The sequence below is a fragment of the Pectinophora gossypiella genome, chromosome 26, assembly GCF_024362695.1.
Source record: "Pectinophora gossypiella chromosome 26, ilPecGoss1.1, whole genome shotgun sequence".
Classification (NCBI taxonomy): domain Eukaryota; kingdom Metazoa; phylum Arthropoda; class Insecta; order Lepidoptera; family Gelechiidae; genus Pectinophora; species Pectinophora gossypiella.
This window is the reverse complement of record NC_065429.1, coordinates 5,834,098-5,860,386: the sequence shown is the minus strand read 5'-3', so window position 1 is coordinate 5,860,386 and position 26,289 is coordinate 5,834,098. Positions and strand designations below refer to the sequence as shown.

The 26,289-nt window shown below is 39.1% G+C and overlaps 2 protein-coding genes and 1 long non-coding RNA gene across 5 annotated transcripts in view; 2 read left to right on the top strand and 1 right to left on the bottom strand.

Moving 5' to 3' along the window:
* Positions 1-415: 415 nt before the first annotated feature.
* LOC126378358 (uncharacterized) lies at positions 416-3,941 on the bottom strand. The gene is made up of 3 exons (XM_050026639.1): positions 3,632-3,941; positions 741-3,293; positions 416-658 (listed from the first exon to the last, which is right to left on the bottom strand). The coding sequence occupies exons 1-2, from the start codon at positions 3,875-3,877 to the stop codon at positions 1,131-1,133; spliced, it is 2,409 nt and encodes an 802-aa protein (XP_049882596.1). The 5' UTR covers positions 3,878-3,941; the 3' UTR covers positions 416-658; positions 741-1,130.
* A 325-nt stretch (positions 3,942-4,266) lies between these two features.
* LOC126378337 (uncharacterized) overlaps positions 4,267-26,289 on the top strand; it is a 29,284-nt gene continuing 7,261 nt past the window's right edge. The window contains exons 1-14 of one of the 3 annotated variants that reach the window (XM_050026590.1): positions 4,267-4,425; positions 4,545-5,055; positions 12,320-12,382; positions 14,083-14,418; positions 14,765-14,827; positions 15,360-15,575; positions 16,535-16,699; positions 20,820-20,876; positions 21,856-21,912; positions 22,367-22,423; positions 23,212-23,391; positions 24,579-24,666; positions 25,363-25,554; positions 26,076-26,215. In XM_050026590.1, the coding sequence (XP_049882547.1) occupies positions 4,562-5,055; positions 12,320-12,382; positions 14,083-14,418; positions 14,765-14,827; positions 15,360-15,575; positions 16,535-16,699; positions 20,820-20,876; positions 21,856-21,912; positions 22,367-22,423; positions 23,212-23,391; positions 24,579-24,666; positions 25,363-25,554; positions 26,076-26,215 (2,108 nt within the window). In that variant the 5' untranslated portion in view covers positions 4,267-4,425; positions 4,545-4,561. The remainder of the gene's footprint in view (positions 4,426-4,544; positions 5,056-12,319; positions 12,383-14,082; positions 14,419-14,764; positions 14,828-15,359; positions 15,576-16,534; positions 16,700-20,819; positions 20,877-21,855; positions 21,913-22,366; positions 22,424-23,211; positions 23,392-24,578; positions 24,667-25,362; positions 25,555-26,075; positions 26,216-26,289) is intronic. The other 2 variants (XM_050026591.1, XM_050026592.1) reach the window with 2 other exon arrangements.
* On the top strand, positions 5,658-7,232 carry LOC126378586 (uncharacterized). Its single transcript, XR_007568110.1, has 3 exons — positions 5,658-6,063; positions 6,458-6,580; positions 7,016-7,232. It is a non-coding gene; the product is annotated as an uncharacterized LOC126378586 (long non-coding RNA).

Here is a 26,289-nt window from a genome sequence, read left to right as displayed (position 1 = left end):
TATTAATTATTTAGATTATTCAATGAAGAAAGCAACTGTCCCGTTCCCGTTTCCCGCTAAAAAGCCGAATTCGCTCCAAAATCACCAAATAAATTTGACATTATAAGTCTTGCTAGGACAAAATAAAATTCTACCATTTTGGATTATTTTTAGTTTTTGGCCTGATTTAAAAGCCTTACGTATTTCATGCATAATAGAAAACTAGTATAATCAGCAGTCTGTCATAATAAAACTACTTTTATGTTACTAATCCGCAGTGGATAAGACCAGCGTGTGATATATTCCATACCCACTCACTCCTATAATCTTGTATTAATTTTTTGCCCATACCCCATATAAAGGATAAGTTTATAAAAAAAATTCTTAATAAAAAAAAAAAGACTTTATTTTCCAAAAAAAACTCAATCTACGAGTATACACGCTTTCGTCATGCCGGTTGATATCGACGGTTATTTATAATCTTAGGACTCCGTTTCAGTCAAATCGTCCTCCGATTACTTCTGATTCTACCCTTCTGCTCATTATAGTGATCAGGGGCGTGAGTAACTCATTATAATTCTCGCCACTGTGGTGCTTCCTCCTCAGACGATGTTTCTGCGTGAACGTGTACCATTCCTTGTAGCAAAACCTACCAAGATGATTATAGCACTCTTATTTTCTGAAAAAAGAAAAAAAAGTCAATTAAAGGCTGTGCATTTACCTCATTTATGATACAAGATCATCACAAAATAACAGCTTACCTCTCAAGTTAAAGTAGCCGCTGATTTCTGACTAAACCCTTGGGTCAAAATAGATGTCCAGCCTCATCAATCCAAATGTTATTATTGTGCCGCCAACGCAAATCCCTTGACATGCCTCTTGTAACAACTTCATACCTTATTAAGTAAATAGTAGCCAAGAGCAACCTTAACGTGCCGTATGTTAGGTCCGGGACTCAAATCCTGGACCTCCAGACCGAGAGCTAAACGCTCTAACGACTAGACCACGTAGACCGTTAGTGGCTGTGTGTTATCCACGCATTTTCCCATTAGAACCCTTGATGTTCCTCTGGGGTAGTGGACTGTGTTTATGCTGACTTACATCAGCAGTAAAAAGGTCATGCTATCTATGGACAGCATCTGTATCTGAATCTACAGGTTCTGATTAGCGTAGTGCCCGCCATAGTTATCGGCTGCCCAATCGGTCCCATCGGACTCCGTTGATAAGGCATCCAGCACGACCATCGTCGGGGCTTCTTGTTTCAGTGCGGGAGTAGCTATTTTGGAAGTGGAGGCCTTCAGTGGTGCCGTCGGTAGCGGAAGTCTCTTCACAAGCTTGGGCCCATCAAAGAATTTAACGTAGATCGATCCTAAACAAAACGCCAATCGGCGTTGCTCCTTCATTATAGTAGGAATAATGTCCTCCGGCATCGTTACTACAACGAAAGTCGACAACTCTTTGCGCTTCTCTTGAATGTCTGAACCGTGAAACCACCATCTGTCTACTTGTGCCCAGGGATTTTGGAACCGCAGTGTTTTCTCGATCTCCTTTGCGTCATCCCACCTGCCAGGGACAAGTATCCCACAGCGAATTCGTCTGCGTGCTGGTATCTCAGAAAGGCGCGTGGCGATAAGTCTTTCGCCAGACGGCAGGCGTAGTTTTGCCACTTGTTCTTTAAGCCACGCGAGGGTGTTTTCGTTTGCACAGCATACCCTCAGTTGGCCGTGGGTGTGACGGGGTTCCGCCACGAATTTCGGACTATTATCAATCGTGTCCCAAGGAACTGTCATGGCTTCTTTAACTATCTGGTTTGTTAAGGCCTCCAAGACGTAAGTTGCTGATGCAGCGTCCAAAGGGGCGTAGATGTCGGTGGTAACGGCTGCCACTAAGTTCGCTGCGGCTGCCTCCTTGTAGGTGGTAGCTACCATCTCAAATGGTGGTTCTATGCGCGCTTCCTCTTTAGGTGTAACAATTTCGTTTGAGCCTGTCCTTTTCTCAGCGACTTGAGCATGAATAGCCTTGGGGTGGGTTGACTTGACCATGGATGATGGCTCATGTCTTACTTGATTAAGCTCACTAGTCGTAAAAATCTTATTAAGGCAGGCCATCGTAGGCTGGGACAGCTTGTCAAGGCGCTTAGCCTTCTTTTTGGCCCTCTTTGCCGGATTTACGATTGCAGTTCCTTTGATGGATTGGGGGCATTCGTTGGTCGGTTGGTATACGATGACAGTGTTCGTCGCAGTACTAACTATAGTTTTTTTCAGGTTTGCAGTGGTTTTTCCAGGTTGTACGGGAATATGCGAATCGGAGCCAACGGTTGTAGCCATCGTAGCAGTTGCAGCGGCTTCACGGAGTAACCGCGCTTTACGTCGCTGTTTCTTATTCTTTTTTATTGTCTTTTTTTTCCCTTCTCTTGCTGTATTTTTATCCAAAGCTTCATTTATAGCTGTTTCGGTGTCAACAGCTGAGATAATATCGGTGTTTTGAGCCTTGCTCTTCTCCTGCGGGACTATCTGCCATGAGACACCAATGGAGCCGGTGGAAAGCTCGTTGGTACCCACTTGTGAAGTGTACGATGGGTATGATATACTGATTTTACTAAGCATGGGTTGAGTTAAGCCCCAGGATTTCGGGTTTTGATACTTGCTATTCCGTGGAGGTAGTTTCCAGGATGTATATTGATCAACAGGTAGATTTTGGCAGGAAGCACTTTGAGAATCAGTTGGGATTGAAGTATTGGAGGTCAGCTTATAAGAAGACTGTATGGTTTGGATGAAGCTACAGGGTTTCCCATTTTGATTCGGGTTTTCTTTCTGTTTATTAATAGGATCAGGTTGGAGATAGTCGGTAACTTCTGAAGCAGTTGGGAGTGCAATTTTGGCAATTGGAATCATAAGTTGGGCAGAGCCACACGGCTTCGGCTTTTGTGGCTCCCTATCCTTTATAGGCAACTTGCATAACTTGTTAATGACTTCTGTGTCAGATTGAAATAATGTACTGGTGATACCCAGCATCATATTCAAATGCGAGAGCTTGGACTGGACCGAGCTACAAGACGTCTTGCTAGTCTCATCCAGAACCATGCTACTCGGTGGTAATACCTCTGTTGGTATTACGCTTGAAGGGCAACCAACATCGGTAGAGTGTAGGGGCAAAGACACCAGTTGTGTGGTATCTTCGCTGTGTGAGAAAGTATATGCTGCCATAGGAGCTGTTGATGGTATGGTTCCATCCATAGGTTTGTATGAATCTGCAGCAGTAACTAAGGTTTTCTTTAATTTATCTGAACGGGAACTTCTGTAGGCTTCAATTATCTGTGAACAGTATAAAAAAAAATAACAATATATTTATTGCTTAAAAAAGTCACTTTCTAGTAATTATTACAACCATTTTTTTTTTATGTTTTGAGAATATTGAGGGTAATGAGAAAAAAATAAAATATATTTATATTTTTTTACAATACGAAACTACTTAGTATTACTAATAATACTACCACTATTAGGCATCATAAAGTGCATAAAACAAAAATTCTACAGGAAATTCCATGTACAAAGGAAACAATCTTCAAACAATTATATTTTATGGGTTTGCTATTGACTTCATTCTGCCTCTTAAAAAATATTATTTTATAAAAAAAGTTGGTTATATTTACTTCATGGGACAGCCCAGCTACTTCTTTCATGACTTCGGTAGGATATTGGCATCCCAGCCATTCCATGTTAGCGAATACTTCCGCCAAACACAAGAGTCTTTCTTCAGGATAAACAGTTTTCCACCGTTCTATGAATAACCTCCTTAATTCCCAATGATCCTCACTCTCATTGTCTTCTCTATATCTGTTAATGTCCCACCCATCCTTCCAATAATCCTGCACCATTCCACTTCTAGGTGTATTCATAATAATGTAAAATTCAGATAATATTCTGAAGGAGAAATTCGAGACACCAAAACAAACACGATAAGGAAAACTAGGAAAAGGCCGAGCGGGGACGAGGCGGGAGAGGGTTAAGTTAACGTCAATCTGACGTTTTTACCAACAGTGTTGCCAAAAACGACAATTCTGCTTTAGTGGTAGTTTTGACAATGTTTATAACTGCACTGCACTGCACGTTTACTGCAGTTTATTTGCAGTTGCGTTGCAAATTATTTCGGTATTGTATTTTTTTATATTTTGATATAAAATAAGGTAAATGTATACGAAATGAATATCATCTTGATTCGAAAAAAATGTGGGTATTAAGGTTTTTTAAAGGACAAATTATGCAGCATGTAGTGAATACAAAGAGTGAATAAGTTCACTTTAAAAAACCTATGTGTCAAAAAATAAAAAAAAACAGAAAAGTGCTTTTCTTGCTCGTCAACGTTTTCAGGGATTTTTTGAAAATTTTATTGAAGAGTAAAGATTCTGGCGTTTGTTCTTGTGACTACTGGATGGTGATTAACCGGGTAATTGTTGGACTTTGATTGGTTTTCCCCTTTTACTCATTAATAGGCTTTAATTTGTGTATTAAATATAAAGTAAATTAGTGCAAACGTAGAGAAAAGTATTATAACATGTGTTTCAGTTAATTTGCGTTGCATTATGATGGAAAACATGAAAAATGGTAGCTGCGGCCGTCCGACAAGCGATCAAGTGAAGATTAGAAAGAGATCTCGTAAAAATAAGTCGAAATATTCCTTTTTAAGTGCGCGATTGAATCCTGACTTTGATCCCAAAAATGCAGTATCACAGGCGTCTAACAACGCTACCATGGATCGTAAATTTGAAGAGTTGGATCCGAAGACGATGGAATTCGATACTCTAGCAGAATTCCTGCATCCTACTTTTATTTACGACTACCTTCATAAGATATTGCATTTCTTAAAAAGTAATCAGAGGGAATTATGTTTTCCTCGCATTGCGCCGTACAAGGAAGCATTTCTGGTGAAACTTGTTCAAGACAACAAGCATTTGAGGTCTAGAGTGTTCAACGAAGCAAGTGTTGTGGTCGCCAGGCAGATCATTGATGTTGTGGAGAGGAATAAAAATGTTTACAAATGGATCCATGCCTATGAAGATGGATTATTGACAAAAAAGTAAGTTATATTATTTTTTACTTTATCAATTATCTAATTGAAAAAAAAAAAGAAAAAATAGACTTAGGTACATCTCTAAATGTGTGTTTAAGAGACTTAAAAAAAAAAATTAGTATCAAATTTAAAAAAAATATTTATAATCTGACAATGGTGCCGATTCCGGCAGGCAAACTTAAATTTAAATAAGCTAAGATTACGGTTTAAATGTCAAAAACTGGATTTGTATTCTGGCGGCACATTTTAGTTGACGCCTAATCTTAAATTTAGGAATGACGTTTCAAAATTACTCAATTTAGGTTTAGGCGACAAAAAGCTATTCTAGCGAACATTAATTTGACGTTAAACTCTTATTCTAAATTAATTTTATACGGTTTTCTAAACTTGCCGGATAAAATTAAACTTCTTAAAATTAAGTACATGAATCAGTTTTTCGGCACTTTTTGGGCGCTTTTTGTGAATTCCGGCCACTGATTTCACCTGCAGATCATTAGGAAGACCTTGCCGCTCTCAAAATAGCTTAAATAGCGATAAAGAACTTCTAAATATACGAATAGAAGGATCAACGAGAAATATTTGTTTTACATCGTTTACCGCCCAAGACCAGTAAAAGAAAGAAGACGGCGAGGAGGCCCCATCGAAACAAAAGACTCTTAGCTGGTATGATGATGTCTCTGGCATGAGTATCATCTTCAAAGTTAATCCAAACATTTATCTAAGAGGACAATCTAATTGTGTCAATCTTAAACACTACTTTCAACTGGACCGTGTGGTGGATGCTTGAAACAATGCAGTGCCAGTGATATTAACGATTAACGTGTAACATCAACACATACCTAGCTCTGTGTGTGTCAAAACTGTAATGACTCCTACCAGGCGCGCAGTGCAGGCTGCACTGCCTGCTTCTTCTTATCCTTTTGACCTGAAGGACTTAAAATTACTACAAAAGTAATGTACCTATCTATGGAATGGAACTACAGAAGTACACTGAAGGAAGGCCTCCACAGCAAGGTAAATGTTATCAGGTATAAATAACATGGCAGCAACCAAACAGTTTATTGCCCAAGTCAAATTACTAACACACTTGATCCCGCTCTGGGTAGACACCTTACTTGTTGGTTTATTCCTTTGGATGATTTCAAAATACTTTATGATGTGAACCAAACAAAATCACCAGTTAGCAGTAACAAAAGGTGGGCTAAAAAACTTCTTTTACAAGCTCTTTACTGCTTTATCTCAGTTTCCACGAATATCATGGCATGCTAAATGTACTGGGAATGTGACGGAACCCACATTTTTTCTTTACATCCTTCTGATCATTATATTTGTTTCTGTCCAACCCGTTAGGAAATGTAAGCATGAATTGATGTATGTATGTATTCTAAATAATCCTTTTTTATTTCAGGTGATAAATCTTTGCCTTTGACATTTGCAAGTAGTCCTAATAGCCACTGCATCCTGAATTGTAATTATGAGCCACCAATAACAAAAAAGATGTCTGTGACATGGATCCCTAATGTTCTCTCAGGTATGTAAGTACATTAAATATGAATGCAAATCTGTCTACCTATGAGTTATATATATAACAGCCTCCTTGGTCTAATGGTTCTCTAACCATAGCTCACAATCTGGAGATCCGGGTCTGATACCCGATGGAGACATAGTCAAAATCACTTTGAGGCTGTCAAGGTCCTTTGTATGGATAGAAAATTGCAGGCTTGAATCATCCAATTGTCTAAAGAAGTCAGATGATTCTGTGCTTCAGAAGGCACGTCAAGCAGTTATTCCTGGGCTATTTAGCCCAAACACCGTCACTAATCTGCAGTCGAGCAGCATATAGTATGCTTCATACCCCCTCCAGTTGATTTAAGGGATGCCTATGCCCAGCAGTGGGACATAATAAATAAGCTATTTATGTTTGTTTCTTATTAGAATAATTATCTAAGCATTATACTTGTTTTAGATGGTGACGAATAAAGAAAGAAGAACCCAGGAGTATAAAAAAATACTTACATACATACCTACCATTGTGGTGCTGTACATACATACATAGTCACACCACCATACCAGGATGGACTGAGCCGAGCACTACCAAGAAGACCAACTGCAGCCTCTTGTGATGGACATAATGACCAGAGTGGTGACAGATAAGCAACCCATCACAAATATAAATATTTCTTTTTTCTGTGCAAGTTTTGATGTTATAAATAAAATAAAATCAAAAAGTATTTGTAACAAGTATGTTTTATTACTAGTTTAGTAGGGAACAGAAATAAAATAAATAAACAAATTTATTTTGTCACATCTGTGAGGTTTATTTGGGAACATTCACCAGTTTTTCACCAGTATTTTAGTTCTGTGCAATAAAGTATATTTGATTTGATTTGATTTTTTCAGTTAAGGCCCTTGTTATCCTCCCATTGTTATGTAATCTGCTTGTTGTCACTCACAACTCCCAAATCTGAAGAGAAAACAAATATTATAAATGCTGTATACACTTCCATCTCTCTAAACTTTAATAAATCAAGACAACATGCAGTCAGTTTTTTACGATAGATACCAGTCCGTTACCTACATAAACAGCCTATATACATCCCACTGCTGGGCACAGGCCTCCCCTCAATCAACCAGAGGGGGTATGGAGCATACTCCACCATGCTGCTCCAAAAAAGAAAAACACCGTAAAAACACCTCCACCAACCCGCATTGGAGTCCATTACCTAGCCCATTATAATACTGAAGAAGATTCCTTCTTTAGTTACTACTCTTCTTCTATCATGTGAGTTATGAGATGGATTACCAACCTCATCAACCCTGGTGTCTGGGTTATTATTGAGCCGCCAAGGGCATGACTCATGTAACAACTACATACTTACACTAGTAAGTAGTAACCAAGGCCAACAGCTTAACATGCCTTCTGATCATCTTACACTTGGACAATCAGGTGTTCAGCCTGTAATGTCCTAGCAAAACAAGGAATACAAAGTGATTTTTCTCCACCAGGATTCGAACCCGGTTATGTGTTTAGTTACTATGACTGGCATGATAAACGGTTTCATACATAAGAGGCAAATTCACAAAGAGAGAGTCTTGACTCCGTTACTAATTACTTAAGTACCTACATAGGCATTTCATTAGATAAGTAAGCTACGTCAAGGGCCTCTAGTCTGGGACACCTGAATAGTCACAGCAGCAGGTTGATGAGGTTGGTCATTGATCTTACAAACGACATTAGAGAAAAAAACAGGATTAGCCGTTCCTCATATCTGGCCGTCCTAGGCCTGAGCCTAATCAGCCGTAAAGGAAATCCACTTACAACGAGCAACACTCACTTAAATATATTTTTAACTAGGAATATGCTTACATGTCGCCATTGCTCCAAGACATTCCATTTTCGACTACCAAGGACTTGAAGTCATCTCCTGCACTCGCTCAATCACTTGTAAGGGAGCACATAGATACGTCCAAAGTAGATAAACTAACATTTTTACACACGTGAGTCCTAGGGACGTCTTAAGAGCTTTTAAATCTTTAGAAATCAAAAAGACTGCAGATCTTCATGGTCTCTCTGTTAAAGTCATTAACTCCGTGATTGATTGCATAGCTCCCTATCTATCATGTATATTTAATAAATGTGTAGACAATGGTGTGTTTCCAGATTTAATGAAGCACAGTAAAGTCATTCCATTGTTTAAAGCTGGTAGTACTTCTGACCCTACTAATTTTAGACCAATACTACCCACGCTTAGTAAAATATTTGAAAAAAATTTATTACTGCAATTACTTCAACATTTCAATTTAAACAATTTAATGTCTAATAAACAATTTGGTTTCTCAAAGGGTCGCTCTACAACCGATGCTGGTGTTGAGTTAATAAATCATGTTTTTCAGGCTTGGGAGGAGTCTAAAGATGCTATTGGTGTCTTTTGTGACCTTTCCAAAGCCTTCGATTGCGTTTGTCATGATATCTTGATCGCGAAACTTCGCCACTATGGAATAACTGATAATGCCATCGCTCTTTTGGGGTCGTACCTTAGTGGCCGCGTTCAGAGGGTTGATGTGCATGGCTCCAGATCGTGTGGATCTAACGTCACTATAGGCGTCCCGCAGGGCTCAATTCTAGGTCCATTTCTATTCCTAGTTTACATAAACGACCTACCTAGTCTTGTAAAACATGAGGTGGTGCTGTTTGCAGATGATACCTCCTTACTTTTTAAAGTAAAGAGACGACAAGATTCCTTTGACGATGTAAACAACGCCATTTCGGAGGTAGTGGATTGGTTTACTGTAAACAACCTGCTACTTAATGAAAATAAAACAAAATATGTTTATTTTACGTTATCGAATGTTAGTAGGCCGCTCGATTCTATTATTGTAAAAAATAAGGAATTGGACCTCACGGATACTGCTGTATTTTTGGGAATTACTTTGGACGCTAAGCTGCAATGGAGTCCCCATATTGATAAGTTGTCCAAAAGGCTCAGCTCAGCAGCATTCGCGGTCAAAAAAGTTCGTTTAATAACCGATGTAGAAACCGCGCGATTAGTTTATTTTGCCTACTTCCACAGTCTAATGTCGTACGGCATCTTGCTGTGGGGTCATGCTGCAGATGTGAACAGCATTTTTGTTCTGCAAAAGCGAGCCATTCGGGCGATTTATAAATTGGGACCCAAGATGTCACTTAGAAATAAATTTAAAGAAATTAATATTTTAACTTTGGCATCACAATATATCTATGAAAACTTAATATAAGTAAAAAAACATATAGGATTATTTGCAAAAAATAGCGATCGGCACATTGTTAATACCCGGAATAAAAATAAACTTGCTTTACAAGTCAGTCGATTACATAAGATTACTAAATCTTTTAAGGGGCAATGTATACGTTTTTACAATAAGATTCCCATTGACATTCTGAATTTGCCTTTCAACTGCTTTAAGACAGTAGTTAAACAAAAACTTTACAAAAAAGGTTATTATAAAGTTAGTGATTATTTAGAAGATATGAATGCATGGGATTAACTGTCTGAGAACTGATATTAGGCAGCTAAATTACTCAATTGTATATCAATATTTTATGTTTATTTTTATTTTTTTAAAGAACGTCTAGGGCCCTGTGCCGAGGTTTTTTTTGCCGCTTCTTTTCCCCGGCTATACAGGTTGTGAGAAGCTGCAGTAGTTTTAGGCGGATGAGACGTTCGTTATGTAAAAATTGACGATTCAAAGTGTAACTATGTTACCTACTGAATAAAGATATTTTTGAATTGAATTTGAATGCATCAAAATTCTTCCATACTATTGTTTTATAAACATTAAAAGAGTTCATCCTCTTATTGATTTTCTTTATAATTATGTCATCCCACTTACGGTTTCTGTCAAGTATTGCCTGAAAATTAGTAAAAAATCTGATTAATACAAGTAACTCAGATTAATATGATGTCTACAAGTTCTTCCATGATATATTTTTTCGATCACTCACCTCTTCATCACTAAATTTGTAGTGCAACTGCTCAGGAGGAAATCTAATACAATCACTCCTGTCTTCAAAACTTCGTGCTCACCTCATTCTGGACTTTCTCTACTTGGTAATTTAAGGCTATTTACGTGTACGAATGAGTCCATATTAAAAGAACTCAAGATCACGACGCGGCTCTCCTCAATATGCCGAAATCGTGCCCTAAGCTTCTCCGGACATATTATGCGGTCTCCGAAGCACAGTCTGGAGAAGCAGATCATCGTTGGGCAAATGGATGGCAAACGTGCGCGAGGAAGGGCAGGGCGCCTACGAGGTGGTCTGACATCGTGAAGAAGACGGTGTGCGGCAGCATACAGAGGGCGGTGCACGCAGCATATAGCCGTACCGAGTGGAAAACCATAACCTGTGGTCGCGATCCTCAGCAGTGAGGGAACGACGAAGAAGAAGATAGAAGTCTTGTTGGTTGAGGACTTTTAATATGCATTCACAGCGAGTTCCGTCGTTCTGATACAACACAACTTCCGCTTTTACTAGTTCCGCCTTGGTCTTCCTCTTCATCGACGTCCTTTTATTTAGTCATTTTTGTGTTTTATTAAGTATTTTTGATTTGAAAACCTAACGATACCTAATCTCAACACGTTTTTTTTTAAGTATGATCTTAACGCTGTGTTTTTATGGTTTAGAATAATGCCAGATGTATGTTTTAAAATTCATAGAAAAATGTTTTATTACATTTATTTATTGTATTTGCTGCTAAAACACACATAAATTATGATTTTGTATTCCTTCGTACAAAATTATAAGAAAAACATGTATTTTTTTTGTTCAAATGACGATTTCATTCACTCACTTCCATTCATTCTTCTTTACCAATTCTTTACGAAAAAAACGGCACCAGCTGGTTGACCATAGACCTCGTAGACGTTCTATTAAATTTAGGCGTGTCAAAAATCCTGTTAAAATATTTTAAATTTAGACGACCAGAAAGCCAGAATTGCACTTTTTGCTAAACTAAATTAAAATTAGGTTTTCTAAGATAAATTTAGATTTAAGTTGGTGTTTGCAGGAATCGGCACCAATATACAGCAAAAAATTTAAAAAAAATATATATAATCTGACAATATACAGCAAAATAGTGACATTTATGAGCAGAGGTTCCCAAACTAAGCCTGTATCTTGGGGAACCAGTTCTTGGGAATGTTCCCAAAGTGAAAATTTTCTTGTTGTAAAATCTCTTTAGTAGTAAGGATATGGGCTGCTTCTTTTTTCAAATTAAAAGTTACTAAAGAGGAAATATTTCTGGGAACTGCACATCACCGGTTATAGGTAGTATAGATAATTAAAATTTGCAATTTTTTTAATATTCTTTTTCAGTATTTTACCGACTTCAAAAAAGGAGGAGGTTCTCAATTCGACCATATATCTCATTTTTTATGTTTGTTCGGGGATAACTTCTTTCTTTTTCTAATCCTAGTATGTAGGGCTAGTATAACAGATTTCCAAACACAATAATTTCCAGATTTTTTTCAGTATCTTGGACTCTTGGTGTATAAAAATTAAAAAAATATGCACAATAATAATAATATGTGCAAATATATATTATGCATGAATTATCTGTGGAAACTGTTTTGTTGTCAAGCTACTTAAATGTACTTATTTAAATCTGTTATAAAACACAACTTTATTCAACTTTTTTTTGTTTTTTTATTCATAGCAAATAAAGTTTTTAATTATTTGAAAACACAACTTTTTGTTTCCCAAATAAACTAAAATAAATATATTTTTTTTCAGTGTCTTGGTGTACAAAAAGCTGAATCTTAGTAAAGAGCAAGGTGATCAGTTTAAGGTGCCGTGGTAAGCATTATTTTTAATTATTAAAGCAAAATTTAAAGTTATGTTGATTTAAACTTTAAATATTGAAAGTTTTTGCTTTAAAGTTATGTAGATTTAAAACTTTAAATATTGAAACTTTTTGCTTTAAAGTCATGTAGATTTTTTTGAGTGTTTATGATTGTGCTTGGTAGATAGAGGCACATTTGCATTAAAACCATTATTATGTCTTTAGTCTATACATATGTACATATAAAACAAAATTTGCTATGTTAACTCGAAAGTACATAAGATCACAAACAAAAAAAAAAACATAAATAAATATTTGTAACTACCTCTGTTAGTTTATTTTAGTATTTATATTTTCTAGCTCTTGGTAAAAACATTTTTTTTTTTTGGTTATAAATTAATCCATAGTAACATATTATAACCTCAATAAAAAGTCATTATTAACAGACATCTACATGTAAAAAACTTAAAAAAAAAAGCATTCTTCATCTTTAGGTAAAAATAACTCGAAATTAATACACTCTTATTTCATTTTGACAAGTGCATTTTTTTATTATTTTCATTAGGAGCAATGTTCAAAATAAAATTGTATTCTGGCAAATAAAAATTATTGATTGATTGTTTGATTAGGTCAAGGCAATTGGTGCTTATTTTTGAGTGCCATCTTACTAATCTCTTCTCTCTTCTAATCCTTTTATCTCCTGTTGGGATGTAGAGCTTGAATAACAGATTTCCAGTCCTCGCGATCTTTTGCAGCTCTCTCCCATGACATGCCGAGAGTTCCATCTTATTAAATATTAAATTATATTCAGTAATATTATATCATTTAATAAACATCATCACCAGCCCATTAACGTCCCCACTGCTGGGGCACGGGCCTTCCCCAAGGATGGATAGGGAGATCGGGCCTTAAACCACCACGCGGGCCCAGTGCGGATTGGTGGTTATTAACGACTGCTAATGCAGCCGGGACCAACGGCTTAACGTGCCTTCCGAAGCACGGAGGAACTCGAGATGTAAACTTTTTTTTTATGGTCACCCATCCTATGACCGGCCTTTGCGAAAGTTGCTTAACTTCAACAATCGCAGACCAAGCGCGTTTACCGCTACGCCACCGAGCTCCTCACGCCACCGAGCTCCTCACGCCACCGAGCTCCTCACGCCACCGAGCTCCTCACGCCACCGAGCTCCTCACGCCACCGAGCTCCTCAACATATCGTCACATCGGGGCAAGGTGCCCAACAGGCTGGCAGCATTACCCCTCTGAATCGCCAGACTAATTCTCTGACAGAAATAACTACCAGCCCTAGCATCCCCCGAAGCCCCGATAAGACGCATTGAGAGATCCTTAACATTTTTGCTTCTGGACCCCAAGGACCTATCGTTTCAACCGCAAATGGGACAAAAAGGAAAGATGGATGGGTTTAGTAATATTAAATTATGCTTTTTAAAAAAAAAAACTATATAGTTCCGTTAAAGTCGTTTTAAGTTTTTTTCTTAAAAAGTCAAATTCTCAAAGGAACAGAATATTTTTTTTATTTTTAAATTATTTGTCACTTTACATTAAAACCTTATTCTAATACATGGTTTGAATGCTACTATGAGTTTTGTCTCAACACCCATTTGTTTATTGTATCTGGAAATCCCTATAAAAAGGTTTTTTTTTAAATTTTTTTTTTCATATTTGTTTTTTTTTTTTCAATAAATATTTGCAGCTCAGGTTCTCCTTCTCCTATATCAATAGCTTCGGGGCTCGAAGACATGAGTTTATCTCGGGAAAAGCAAGACATTGCGCCAAGCTTCAAACTAACAATGCTTAACACAACGCTCAAATTCTTCAAAGATGACACCCAGCTAAATTTAGAATACCCCGCAATGAGTTTTGATCACGCACAATATGTTTACTCTTTAATTGCTGAGGATAATGGTGATGGCAATGTGGGTTTTGGATTTAAGTCTTTATGTGCGCCATTGAAGGATGTTATGGCATGCTTGAAAGAGAAGTTTGAGTTTAAAATCTCTTTTGTTGAAACTATGGACAGGTTGGCTGTGTAAGTTTGGCTTGGTTTTTTTTTCTATTTTTTAATGTTCACCTTTTTTTAATAGATGGTGTTATTTTACCTGCCAGTGTCAATAATAAAAAAAAGTTAAATAAAATGCATGAATAAAAATGATATTCTTTTATTGAATAATAATATTTTTAAAATTAGAACTAGATTTTTCGTGTTGTTTTTTTTTTCATTTGCACCGTTTTGTTTCGCATTTTCATAAGGGCACGCTTATTGCTGTAAAGTAATTCATTTTATTTTATAACTTACGGTTGGTAGATGTAATGTTACAAAATAAATAAATTAAAACTTAACAACTGTGTATTGAGGATATATTTTCACTTTTCAGTCGAATGTCGATACAAAAAGTACCAAGGACTGAAACAGACAGCAGTATTTTGAGTGAGAAACAGTAAGCATAATATACAGTTCTCTTCTATCGTGTGGGTTATGAGGTGAATTACCAACCCTGGTGTCAGGGCTATTATCGAGCCGCGAAAGGCCCCTGACATGGCTCATGTAACAACTACTTACTTACATGGGTAAGTAGTAACCGGGACCAACGGCTTAACGTGCCTGCCGAAGCACGATCTTACTTTTGGACAATCAGGTGATCAGCCTGTAATGTCCTATACAAACAAGGGATCACAAAGTGATTTTTGTGATATGTCCCCACTGGGATTCGAACCCGGGACCTCCAGATCGTGAGCCCAACGCTCAACCACTGAACCACGGAAGCCGTTAGTTAAAGTAATATTGACCAAACAGTGAACTCAGAATCATGTCTGAGTCACCCTCAAAGTTTTCGTTATGATGTCAGAAGTTCCTCCGGTTGATGAGGGGAGGCCTGTGCCCAGCAGTGGGACATGTATAGGCTGTTAATGTATGTTATGTAACTAATTCACCAGCGTAAACTCCAAACAATGCCTTTATTCTTCTTCCAGAATGGACCTCAACTCCTCGAACGTATCAGCAGCCTCTACATCCTCAGAGTCGAGGCGCACTGCCAAAGCCCAGAAGGACCTGTTAAGCAAGCAGCGTCTCATAGAGTCCGTAACAGATGAATTCGCGAAAGAAGTTTTGCAGAAGCTAGTGGACTTCCTGAAGGATCCTCTCACAGCCAGCTTAGAGTTCCCCAAAGTGCAGCAGAATGCTGGAAAGTAAGTACATTAAATAAAAAATCATAATACCGGGTTCTTACCCTGTTATTTTTTACTTTTGATGGGTTTGCTCTTGGCCCCAGACTTGCCCGAAGGCATTGACGAGGCCTAAAATGGAGCGAGCTCGCCCAGAAGGTGCCTGTTCACTCTGGCCTTGAAAGCACCCGGGTTATATGCTTTCGGAAATACAGAAGACGGCAGAGAATTCCACTCCTTAACAGTGCGCATAATGAAGGACGATGCGAAGCGCTTTGTGCGAATAGTTGGGATATCCACCAAATAGGGATGGAACCCGTCTGTAAGTCCGAAGATAAAAGGGGGATGGTGGAATGAGCTCGTGTAGATCGCTGTATAAACCCAGCTGATGTCATCCACCCCGCGTTGCCATTTCGTAAAAAAACAATTTCCCACGTTCAATGTTTTTAATTTACTTTGCAAGGAAATTTAGTACTTTTAGTAAAAGATTAGTTTTAATTATTTTTGTATATGTGACAAATAATAGTAATTAAATACATTAGTCAGTAATTCACTTTATTTTCAATAATAAAATTTACGTCCTTGGAGTGTTGGAGATACCAATTGAATGGTAACTCTTACGTCATCAATGGGCTAGCAATGGCGGCTTGTCATAGGATTGAGCATACCATGATCCATCGCAAAAGTATAGAATTGACAATAATTAAACAAACATAAATTATGCGACGGAAAATTCCATTTGATATTAACTCAGAATAATGGTCTGAATGGTAGTTTTCATCTCGAGCTCTTCCGTGCTTCGGAAGGCACGTTAAGCCGTTGGTCCCGGCTGCATTAGCAGTCGTTAATAACCATCAATCAGCACTGGGCCCGCGTGATGATTTAAGGCTCGATCTCCCTATCCATCCATAGGGAAGGCCCATGTCCCAGCAGTGGGGACGTTAATAAGCTGGTGATGATGATGATGAATATGATATTTACAGGTTCCTAGAGATGGTCTCCGCGATAGCCCGGTGTTCGGAGCTGTATAGGTACTTTAGTGAACCATGTGTGGTGCTGCTGAAGAGGCTGGCTCGGGCCAACACGTCACCCTCGACGTGGAAGCTCAGACTCAACATGGGCAGGATCGACAAGGCCACTGGACTCAGGTAATGTTATAGTTTTAGGCGGATGAGACGTTCGTTATGTAAAATTGAAGATTCAAAGTGTAACTATGTTACCTATTGAATAAAGATATTTTTGAATTTTGAATTTGAATATATATATATGTCGTAACAGTGGGTGTGTCGGTGTCGTAACATCATCATCGGAATGGAGGGTGGGCGTTAGAAGACAATAATGGCCGTCAATAGTATCACAATCATTTTATTTACTTCCACATAGTTTTTGTATCACGATTAAATAAAGTCACAGCATAAGGTACACACTCACGGCAACGTCACGGTATTCGTAACGGTTATACAGTCTCTCGTTATCTAGCGCGCATAAGGACGTTAGCGCGAAGGGGCCCTCCACCACCCATGGTTCCTATATTCGGACCGAATCATCGGGACATGTGAACGTACTTGCTAGGTGCTCTTTTCCGATCACACTTTCTTGACGTCCCTACAAGTTATAGGTGAGCGACTATAGCACTCCACGTTCCGATCGTAATTATTCGACACGTCCGCTCAAGACGATGGTTCGCGGCAGACTGCCCGACTAGAACGGCAGTACACGTCCGCTCGACACGACGACTCTGTAGTGACTCCCTGACTTCACTCGGCTCTGGCCGTAGGCCACCTGACGTCGGAGCGATGCAACTTCATGACGGTAGTGATGTAACTTCATTTTATTTTCCGATTTGATCAATTTCTCTTCTTAATTCATAACTAACTCCGACACGGCCATCCTGCGTGACACACGTCCTCGTGTGTTAATCTGAAACAATATACCACAGCACAGTATCCAAGTTCGCTCGGTCATTCCTGACCTAACATGAGACTCTATAAAGGACTCTACATGAGCTCTACTTGTGACTCTACATGAGCTCTACTCGTGACTCTACACGAGCTCTACTCGTGACTCTACATGAGCTCTACTCGTGACTCTACACGAGCTCTACTTGTGACTCTACACGAGCTCTACTTGTGACTCTACACGAGCTCTACTTGTGACTCTACATGAGCTCACATTACATCATGATAAATCATCAACTAACAATACACGGACCATTGACCAGTATTCACACACTATAAACAACCAAACTTGAAAATCCAATTACTCTTTACACGTCTGTCGTTACTATCACCTAAACGAGCGATAGTAACTCATGCCACTCTACTGAGTGACGATATCTCACAACCAGGCGTCACTACCACCTAAATCGAGCGGTAGCAACTCATGCCACTCTACTGAGTGACGATATCTCACAACCAGGCGTCACTACCACCTAAATCGAGCGGTAGCAACTCATGCCACTTACACCAAGTGACGATATCTCAACACAGTCGTTGCTGCCACCTAAATCGAGCGACAGCAACTCATGCCACTTACACCAAGTGACGATATCCCAACACAGTCGTTACTGCCACCTAAATCGAGCGACAGCAACTCATGCCACTTACACCAAGTGACGATATCTCAACACAGTCGTTGCTGCCACCTAAATCGAGCGACAGCAACTCATGCCACTTACACCAAGTGACGATATCTCAACACAGCTAGCACACAAACTTTACATTTTAGTTGGTAGAATAGTGGTCAATGCGTTACACAATTTCTTCTATATCACTAATTTCTAATTTGTGCAGTTCGACTAATTCTACCGGAGGTCAACTTGACTTAGATTCAGGTACAATGTCATGACCAAATACAAAGTCAACATGACATCCAGGCCTCGACCGCATACCTGTAGTTTCTAAGACGAGCAGCACAAAAGTGGCTGCAGCCCCGAACACTACAAGTGCGCAGCTTCCTATCAGAGTTGCTCCGAAACAGGTCAATCATAGCTGTCATTGCTCAATTAAATCAACCAACATTACACATCTACTGCAAAGCACAACAGGCTGTAATATTCCTCCCCCAACTGCGGTTACGCTACAAAACAGTCATGAGTCACAACATCCCCTCCCGGGATGGCCACCATGGTCCACGACCACAAAACGACAGAGCTCCCTGGCTCTCTCACACACACACAAGTCATAAAGTCACAATGTAACGACCAACACCTTGAGGAAATATTACCGCACTTACACAATTACTGATTTGGTATGAACATCATTTAGAATGTTTTGCTCCAATTTTCTCACTAATGATTTACTCTGTTTCGGGCTTTTTCTAAGCCTATTTCATTTAATCATAATCCAAATCATTTTACTTCGCAATGTTCACTTCACTTCATTACGATTTCCAATTTAACTAAATTTAACAAAAGACAACTTTCTTTTCAATTTTCTAAGTCCTAATTTTGTATGGGACCCTTTTTGCGACACCCCGACCACTATATTCGTTTGTATCCTATTAAAACTTCCCATATTTCAAATCAGGTAAAACAGATACGACTCACCAGGACTTATAATAATTTCCAATAAAAGATCAACCACTGGTCTTGTGACATGGTTTAGGTCTTCAACAACACCGGCGCAGCAAGTCCGGCTGGTATATAACGCCGTTGCTGTGATGTAGTCACTTTACACGACTACAGCTCAGCCCGCGCCACTTGCATCGCCGCTTGCAATCCACCAGTTGCCGAACCACGTGGCAAGTTATAACATGAAACAAAAGAATTCACTGTATTATCGTATTCACACGACTTTCTTTCAATCGGTTTAAAAAGATTCGATGAACGACGGTAGATTACAAAACACGTTATTTAACGAGACTTAATTATCGTGTCATGATTAATTTCTTTTTGCTTGGATTGAGAAAATACAACTTTAATCACCTTCTGATTGTGATAATCGAAACTTGCATTGTCTTGTTGTGAACGTCGCATCACGTTGTCTTCATCCAAGTCCACTAATCCCGCTTCTGATGTCGTAACAGTGGGTGTGTCGGTGTCGTAACATCATCATCGGAATGGAGGGTGGGCGTTAGAAGACAATAATGGCCGTCAATAGTATCACAATCATTTTATTTACTTCCACATAGTTTTTGTATCACGATTAAATAAAGTCACAGCATAAGGTACACACTCACGGCAACGTCACGGTATTCGTAACGGTTATACAGTCTCTCGTTATCTAGCGCGCATAAGGACGTTAGCGCGAAGGGGCCCTCCACCACCCATGGTTCCTATATTCGGACCGAATCATCGGGACATGTGAACGTACTTGCTAGGTGCTCTTTTCCGATCACACTTTCTTGACGTCCCTACAAGTTATAGGTGAGCGACTATAGCACTCCACGTTCCGATCGTAATTATTCGACACGTCCGCTCAAGACGATGGTTCGCGGCAGACTGCCCGACTAGAACGGCAGTACACGTCCGCTCGACACGACGACTCTGTAGTGACTCCCTGACTTCACTCGGCTCTGGCCGTAGGCCACCTGACGTCGGAGCGATGCAACTTCATGACGGTAGTGATGTAACTTCATTTTATTTTCCGATTTGATCAATTTCTCTTCTTAATTCATAACTAACTCCGACATATATATATATGTTTTATATGTTGTTGTTATTATTATATATGTTATTATTATATTTATGATTTTGGTTGGTTTTTCTTTTTGTTTTGTATTTTTTTTCTGTGTATTGATTTCCGTGTGGTTTCTGTCCTGTGTTGAATGTAATGTACCTGTCTGTCTGTGTCTGTGGTGTCCGGGAGTAATAAATGTTTCTTTCTTTCTATATAATACCGCTGCTATTGCAGCCTTGTAACCACTAGACAGCCCCCGTGGTCTAGTGGTTAGAGCGTTAGGCTCACGATCTGGAGGTCCGGGTTCGATTCCCGATGGGGACATTGTCGAAATCACTTTGTAAGACTGTCCTTTGTTTGGTAAGGACTTTTCAGACTTGAATCACCTGATCGTCCGAAAAAGTAAGATGATTCCGTGCTTCGGAGGGCATGTTAAGCCGTTGGTCCCGGCTATTAGCCGTAAAAACACCTCCACCAACCCGCAGTGGAGCAGCGTGGTGGAGTATGCTCCACACCCCCTCCGGTTGATTTGACGGGAGGCCTGTGCCCAGCAGTGGGACGTATATAGGCTGTTTATGTGTGTTTTGTATCTTGTGCATATGAGCAATAAAGATTTTGTGTTTGATCAGTTCCATTCCTTACCTTTCAGGACCATAACATTCTTCAAGACACCAACTTTTACTGTAAAATGTAACGAACAATTAAAGTGAGTACAAAATTACGTAGTTCGTTTCAAGTATAGGTACCCCGAAACCGACCCCGCTACCGTGGTCGACGACTTCCCTCAATCAGCGCTTATCGCTATCGACCCAACTGGGCACCCTCAGGCCTTTTGTCTTAAACGTTGTACCGGGTGAGAGCCTTCAGCGCTCCCCATTTGTCCGGCCAAGTAGTTAATGCCATCTGCGGCAAAAAGTTTCATAAGGTTTGACAATTTCTTTGTCTGTTGAAATGTGGCGCGACCAAACGTTTTCGCGCGAAAAATAATGTTTTATTCTATTATATAAAGCTTATTCGAGAAAGTAAAATATTTTAAAAGGTAATTTTAAAGGTAAAATAAATGTCTGTAATTTTTTAAATATTTATCGGAAAATGTCAAGTAGCCAATTTGATCGGCGAATTATGGTAATAGAGGTGCTAATTCCAGTGTGGTCACGAGCATTAATATGTATACACTTTGGTACCATGTCACATTAACTTTTTTGACAAATTGAACTGTAAGTCTCACTAAATGTTAAATATGTTAGTGCGACAGAGTCCTAAAGCCCCCATTATATTGCTTATGACTGTACACACCATCTAATTTTATTTTTAACTTATACCTGTCACTTTCTTTCCCGCCGAAAAGGAAAGGGACGGGTAATCGACAAGCATAGACTTTATGGAACACACGTCAATTTTAAGCACTAAAAATCAGCCCTGTAAAAATGTTATATTGGCCATTCCGAGAGAATTAAGTTGACTGCACACGTCATACGGGTTGAATGACATCGAGATACGTATTTTATTCGCCCGGGTTATTCATTCATTCACTCATTCATTTTAAAATTAACAGCTGTCAATCATCCGTCCCTCTCCTTTTCGGTGGATAATAAAATGACAGGTGTAACTTAAAATAAAATTAGGATGTTGTCTACAGGAATTAGCACCAATATTAAATTAATATGTTTTATATTAATTTACAGAAAAACTGTTGATGAGAATAAGACAGCAAATAATGAGATATTTAAGGATTCTCCAGGGTAAATATTATTATGATTATTGGTACTCAATACAGTGCACTCCATCTGATTTTATTTTAAGTTATACCTGTCATTTTCCTATCCGCTGAAAAGGAAAGGGACGGGTAATCGACAAGCATAAACTTTATGGAACACACGTCAATTTTAGGCTGAAATTTAAACAACCCTCTCAAAATTTTACGTTGCCCAATTATTCGACAGAATTCAGTTAACAGCACACGTCAAGCGGGTTGCATACCAGCGAGATGCCTATTTGATACGCCCGCGTTATTCATTCATTCACTCATTCATTTTAATATTAACAGCTGTCAATCTGTCCCTTTCCTTTTCGGCGGATAAGAAAATGACGCGTATAACTTAAAATAAAATTAGGAGGTGTCTGCGGGAATCGGGATCATTATGTTCTGTTCTGGTTTGACCGTGCATTTTTTTAATTTTGTTTGTTTTTTTTCAGTGAACCCCCTCAAGAGAAAAGGGTTGTTAGGCAGAGATCAGTAAGCAGTGATGCGAAGTAAGTAAACATAACTTAGTTTATTAGGTATACACGCACATGTCCAGTAGGGGTAAAGGCCTCCGTGGTCTAGTGGTTTGTGGAGGTCCCGGGTTCAAATCCCGGTAGGGACATATCACAAAAATCACTTTGTGATCCCTAGTTTGTTTACGATTGAAGACTAAAGTAAGACCGAGGGGGTGAGGTAAACCTAGCTCAGCCGTTGGTGGGGAGCGGAGAGTTGACGTATTCTATGACGTTGGTGTAACAGAAAGCTAGGTGGTGTAGGTTAGTTTATCTGGCGATGGATGTACCTCTGACTACCCCATTGGGATATAGTCGTGAGCTTGTTATGTGTATTAAAATTCATATTATTATTTGTATGTCGTGCCTATGTGGATAAAAATGCCAAAAAAAACATCACATGATTAATGAATGATTAGTGTGTATTTGTATAAACCAATATAGATGGTTTATAATATGTTCATATATTTATGAAATATATACGTATATTATATTATAATTTATTTAAATGTGGTTTGTAGGTTTAGGTTAATATTGTGTCTTATATTAGTATAAGTAATTAAGTGATTTCTAAATAATTTGTACGCGTATGTATGTCTATCTATATAATATTATACGTTGAAAGTCTCTTTTGTCACGTAGGTCAGCTGGAAGAAATCTCTTTATTTAGAGATAAGCTTGCCTGTACTATCTGTTTTCTTTGTATGTTTCTTGTGTCTGTTTCATTGTGTACAAATAAATAAATAAATAAAATAAAAAAATGAACGGAACGGAACCCCTTACAGGAATCGTCCAACGAAAAGTATAGCGTTCCAAAGCGCGGGGTCACAAGTGATCGACAATGCAATGGTGGTGGACAGTGACGTCACGGACGCGGGGGGAGGGGCGAAGAAAAAGGTGGCGGGGAGGAAGGGGAGGCTGCTGGAGGCCATGTCTACCCCGCTGGAGAGCGACCGCGCTGAAAGGTCAGTACATCGAAGACAGTTTTTTCTGACTAAATAGACTTATTTATTAAAAAAAAAAAACTGACTTTTTTTTTATTAAAACACACAACGGGTTTTACCGCGTTTAAAATAGGGATATGAGACTCCCGATATATCGGAATATATGTCGAGATGTGTCGAAATATCGGGAGTCTCATATCCCTACTTTAAACGCGGTAAGAACCAGTTATTATGTGTTTTAATTATGATAATGGTGCTAATTCCTGTAAATACCATCTAATTTTATTTTAAGTTATATCTGTCATTTTCTTATCCGCCGAAAAGGAAAGGGACGGGTAATCGACAAGCATAAAATTTATGGAACACACGTCAATTTTAAGCACAAATCTAAACCAACCGTCTAAAAATTTTACATCCGTCAATAACCCGACACAGTTAAGTAGACAGCACGTCAAACGGATTGCATACCAGCGACGTACCTTTTGACTCGCCCGGGTTATTCATTCATTTACTCATTCTTCCTAAAATTAAGAGCTGTGAATCATCCGTCCCTTTCCTTTTCGAAGGATATGAAAATGACGGATATAACTTAAAATAAAATTAGGCGGTATCTGCAGGAATCGGGGCCAATAACCGCGTAAGCTTAAAACAATGTATAAATAGACTTATGGTTGTTTTGAAGTCCGGCCAAATAGTTAATGACATCTGCGGCAAATCTACAATAAGTCACGGGAAAAAATGTCTGGAACAAATCGCTTTAAGCGATAAGGCCGCCATTTGCCATGTACCTAGTTAAGAGTCTTTTGTCATTGTTTTTATTTTGGTGCATTAAAGTATTTTTCTATCCGTATTGTTTAGTTTCCAACTAGTCAAATCAGTTACTTCTTACTAAACGTCAAAACACGAAATTACTGAAATTGTATGAAAAAGCACACTGTGACGTCATAGAAATTATTTTTTTTGGTCATTATGAAAACGGGATAACGCCTAGGGAGATGATTATTTTGGATGGTTTTCTATTTAAGTACAAGATTTTTGGAATTTTCATACTTTTTAACACTGCTATTTTTTTCTGGCGAATTGAAGTAATATTACATTGAGTAAAAAAAAAAATCTCCCTAGCGTTATCCCGTTTTCATAATGATGAAAAATAATAATTTCTATAACGTCACAGCTGTGCTTTTTCATACAAATTATGGTTGTTCCAGAATGATGCGTCGTATGGGGTGGGACGGTGGCGCGCTGGGCGTTCGTGGAGAAGGCATCATCGAACCTATCATACCAGCTTTACATCTTGTGAGTACAAAAACTAACGGCCTCTGTGGTCCAGTGGTTGAGACCTGTTTTTTTTTTTTAATTAAGATGGGTTTGCTCTTGACTTCGTTCTTCCACGAGGAGAAGAAGATATCGACGTTGGAACGAGCTTACCCAGAAAATGCCTAATCACCCGTGATTTAAAGGACCCCAGGTTATAAGATTCAGGAAATACCGACGCCGGCAGCCCATTCCATTCCTTGGCTGTGCGTATTATGAAGGATGAAGCGAAGCGCTTGGTGCGCTTAGTGGTATGTCAACCAAGTAAGGATGGTAGCCCGCCGTACGTCTGGATTACGATCCCGAAGCCCCGGGTTCGAATCCCGGTGGAGACAAAACAATGTATTTATTGTTTTAAGTTTACGCGGTTATTATCATAATTAAAACACATAATACCGGGTTCTTACCGCGTTTAAAACAGGGATATGAGATTCCCACTGTCATCCCGTGATCATGGCACTTGCAACAATGTCGAAATATCGGGAGTCTCATATCCCTGCTTTAAACGCGGTAAGAACCCGTTATTATGTGTTTTAATTATCCATTAAATAGTGGACAAATACTGTTATTTTTGAGGTTTTTAATGTGATGTAAATAATTTCATTTTTTTCCTCAGCATTGCACACGAGCGAAGCCGGGGCGGGTTGCTAGTATTTTTATAATTATAATTTCTTGCAGGCCCCAGGAGCAGGGTTAGGCCACATAAAGCCTCTGCCGGCGTCCAAAAAGGAAAGAAAGGAGAAGTCAGGGCCGGTCTTCCGGCTGAAATTTCTGCAAGAGCTGTTAACCTTCATTCGGACACCGGAATTATCGGAGACCACGATAACTTTCCCGGCTCCCCTCACCAAGAATGAAGGCAGCTTTGTCAAGGTAATGTCCATAGACCTCGTATAACTGCGCTGGGCTCACGATCCGGAGGTCCCGGGTTTGATTCCCGGTGGGGTAATATCACAAAAATTACTTTGTGGTCCCTAGTTTGGTTAGGACATTGGCTGATCACCAGATCGTCCGAAAGTAAGATGATCCGTGCTTCGGAAATCACGTTAAGCCGTTGGTTCCGGTTACTACTTAGATATGTAAGTAAGTAGTCGTTACATGAGCCATGTCAGGGGCCTTTGGCGGCTCAATAGTAACCCTGACACCAGGGTTGATGAGGTTGGTAATTCACCTCACAACCCACACGATAGAAGAGAATATTACTGTATAGTATATAATGTACCCACTTTACGACTCTGTCGCACTAACATATTTGACATTTAGTGAGAGTTACAGTTCAATTTGTCAAAAAAGTTAATGTGACATGGTACCAAAGTGTAACATATTAATGCTCGTGACCGTACCATGAGCGGTGACGTGCGTTCCCGGGAATGTTATTGTTTTTATCATTTCAGGGCGCTGAGGAGGCGTTTAATAAAAGGAAAAACATCGGTTTGACGATCCCGGAGGAGATGGCGCTGGTAAACTATATCATGCTCGAGCTGATCCGGGATCCTCACACGCAACTCAGACATCAAGTTAGTGAGGACGGGAAGTGAGTAGTTTAAAAAAATATATTTATAAGTATACACAAGCTTGAGGAGCTCGGTGGCGCAGCGGTAAACGCGC

What these genes read in the sequence shown, in the direction of transcription:
- LOC126378358 (XM_050026639.1), bottom strand. Translation starts at nt 3,877, where the DNA reads ATGAATACACCTAGAAGTGGAATGGTGCAGGATTATTGGAAGGATGGG. An exon ending in TAGCTGGGCTGTCCCATGAA is followed by an intron (nt 3,294 to 3,631) that starts GTAAATATAACC and finishes TACTGTTCACAG; the next exon opens with ATAATTGAAGCCTACAGAAG.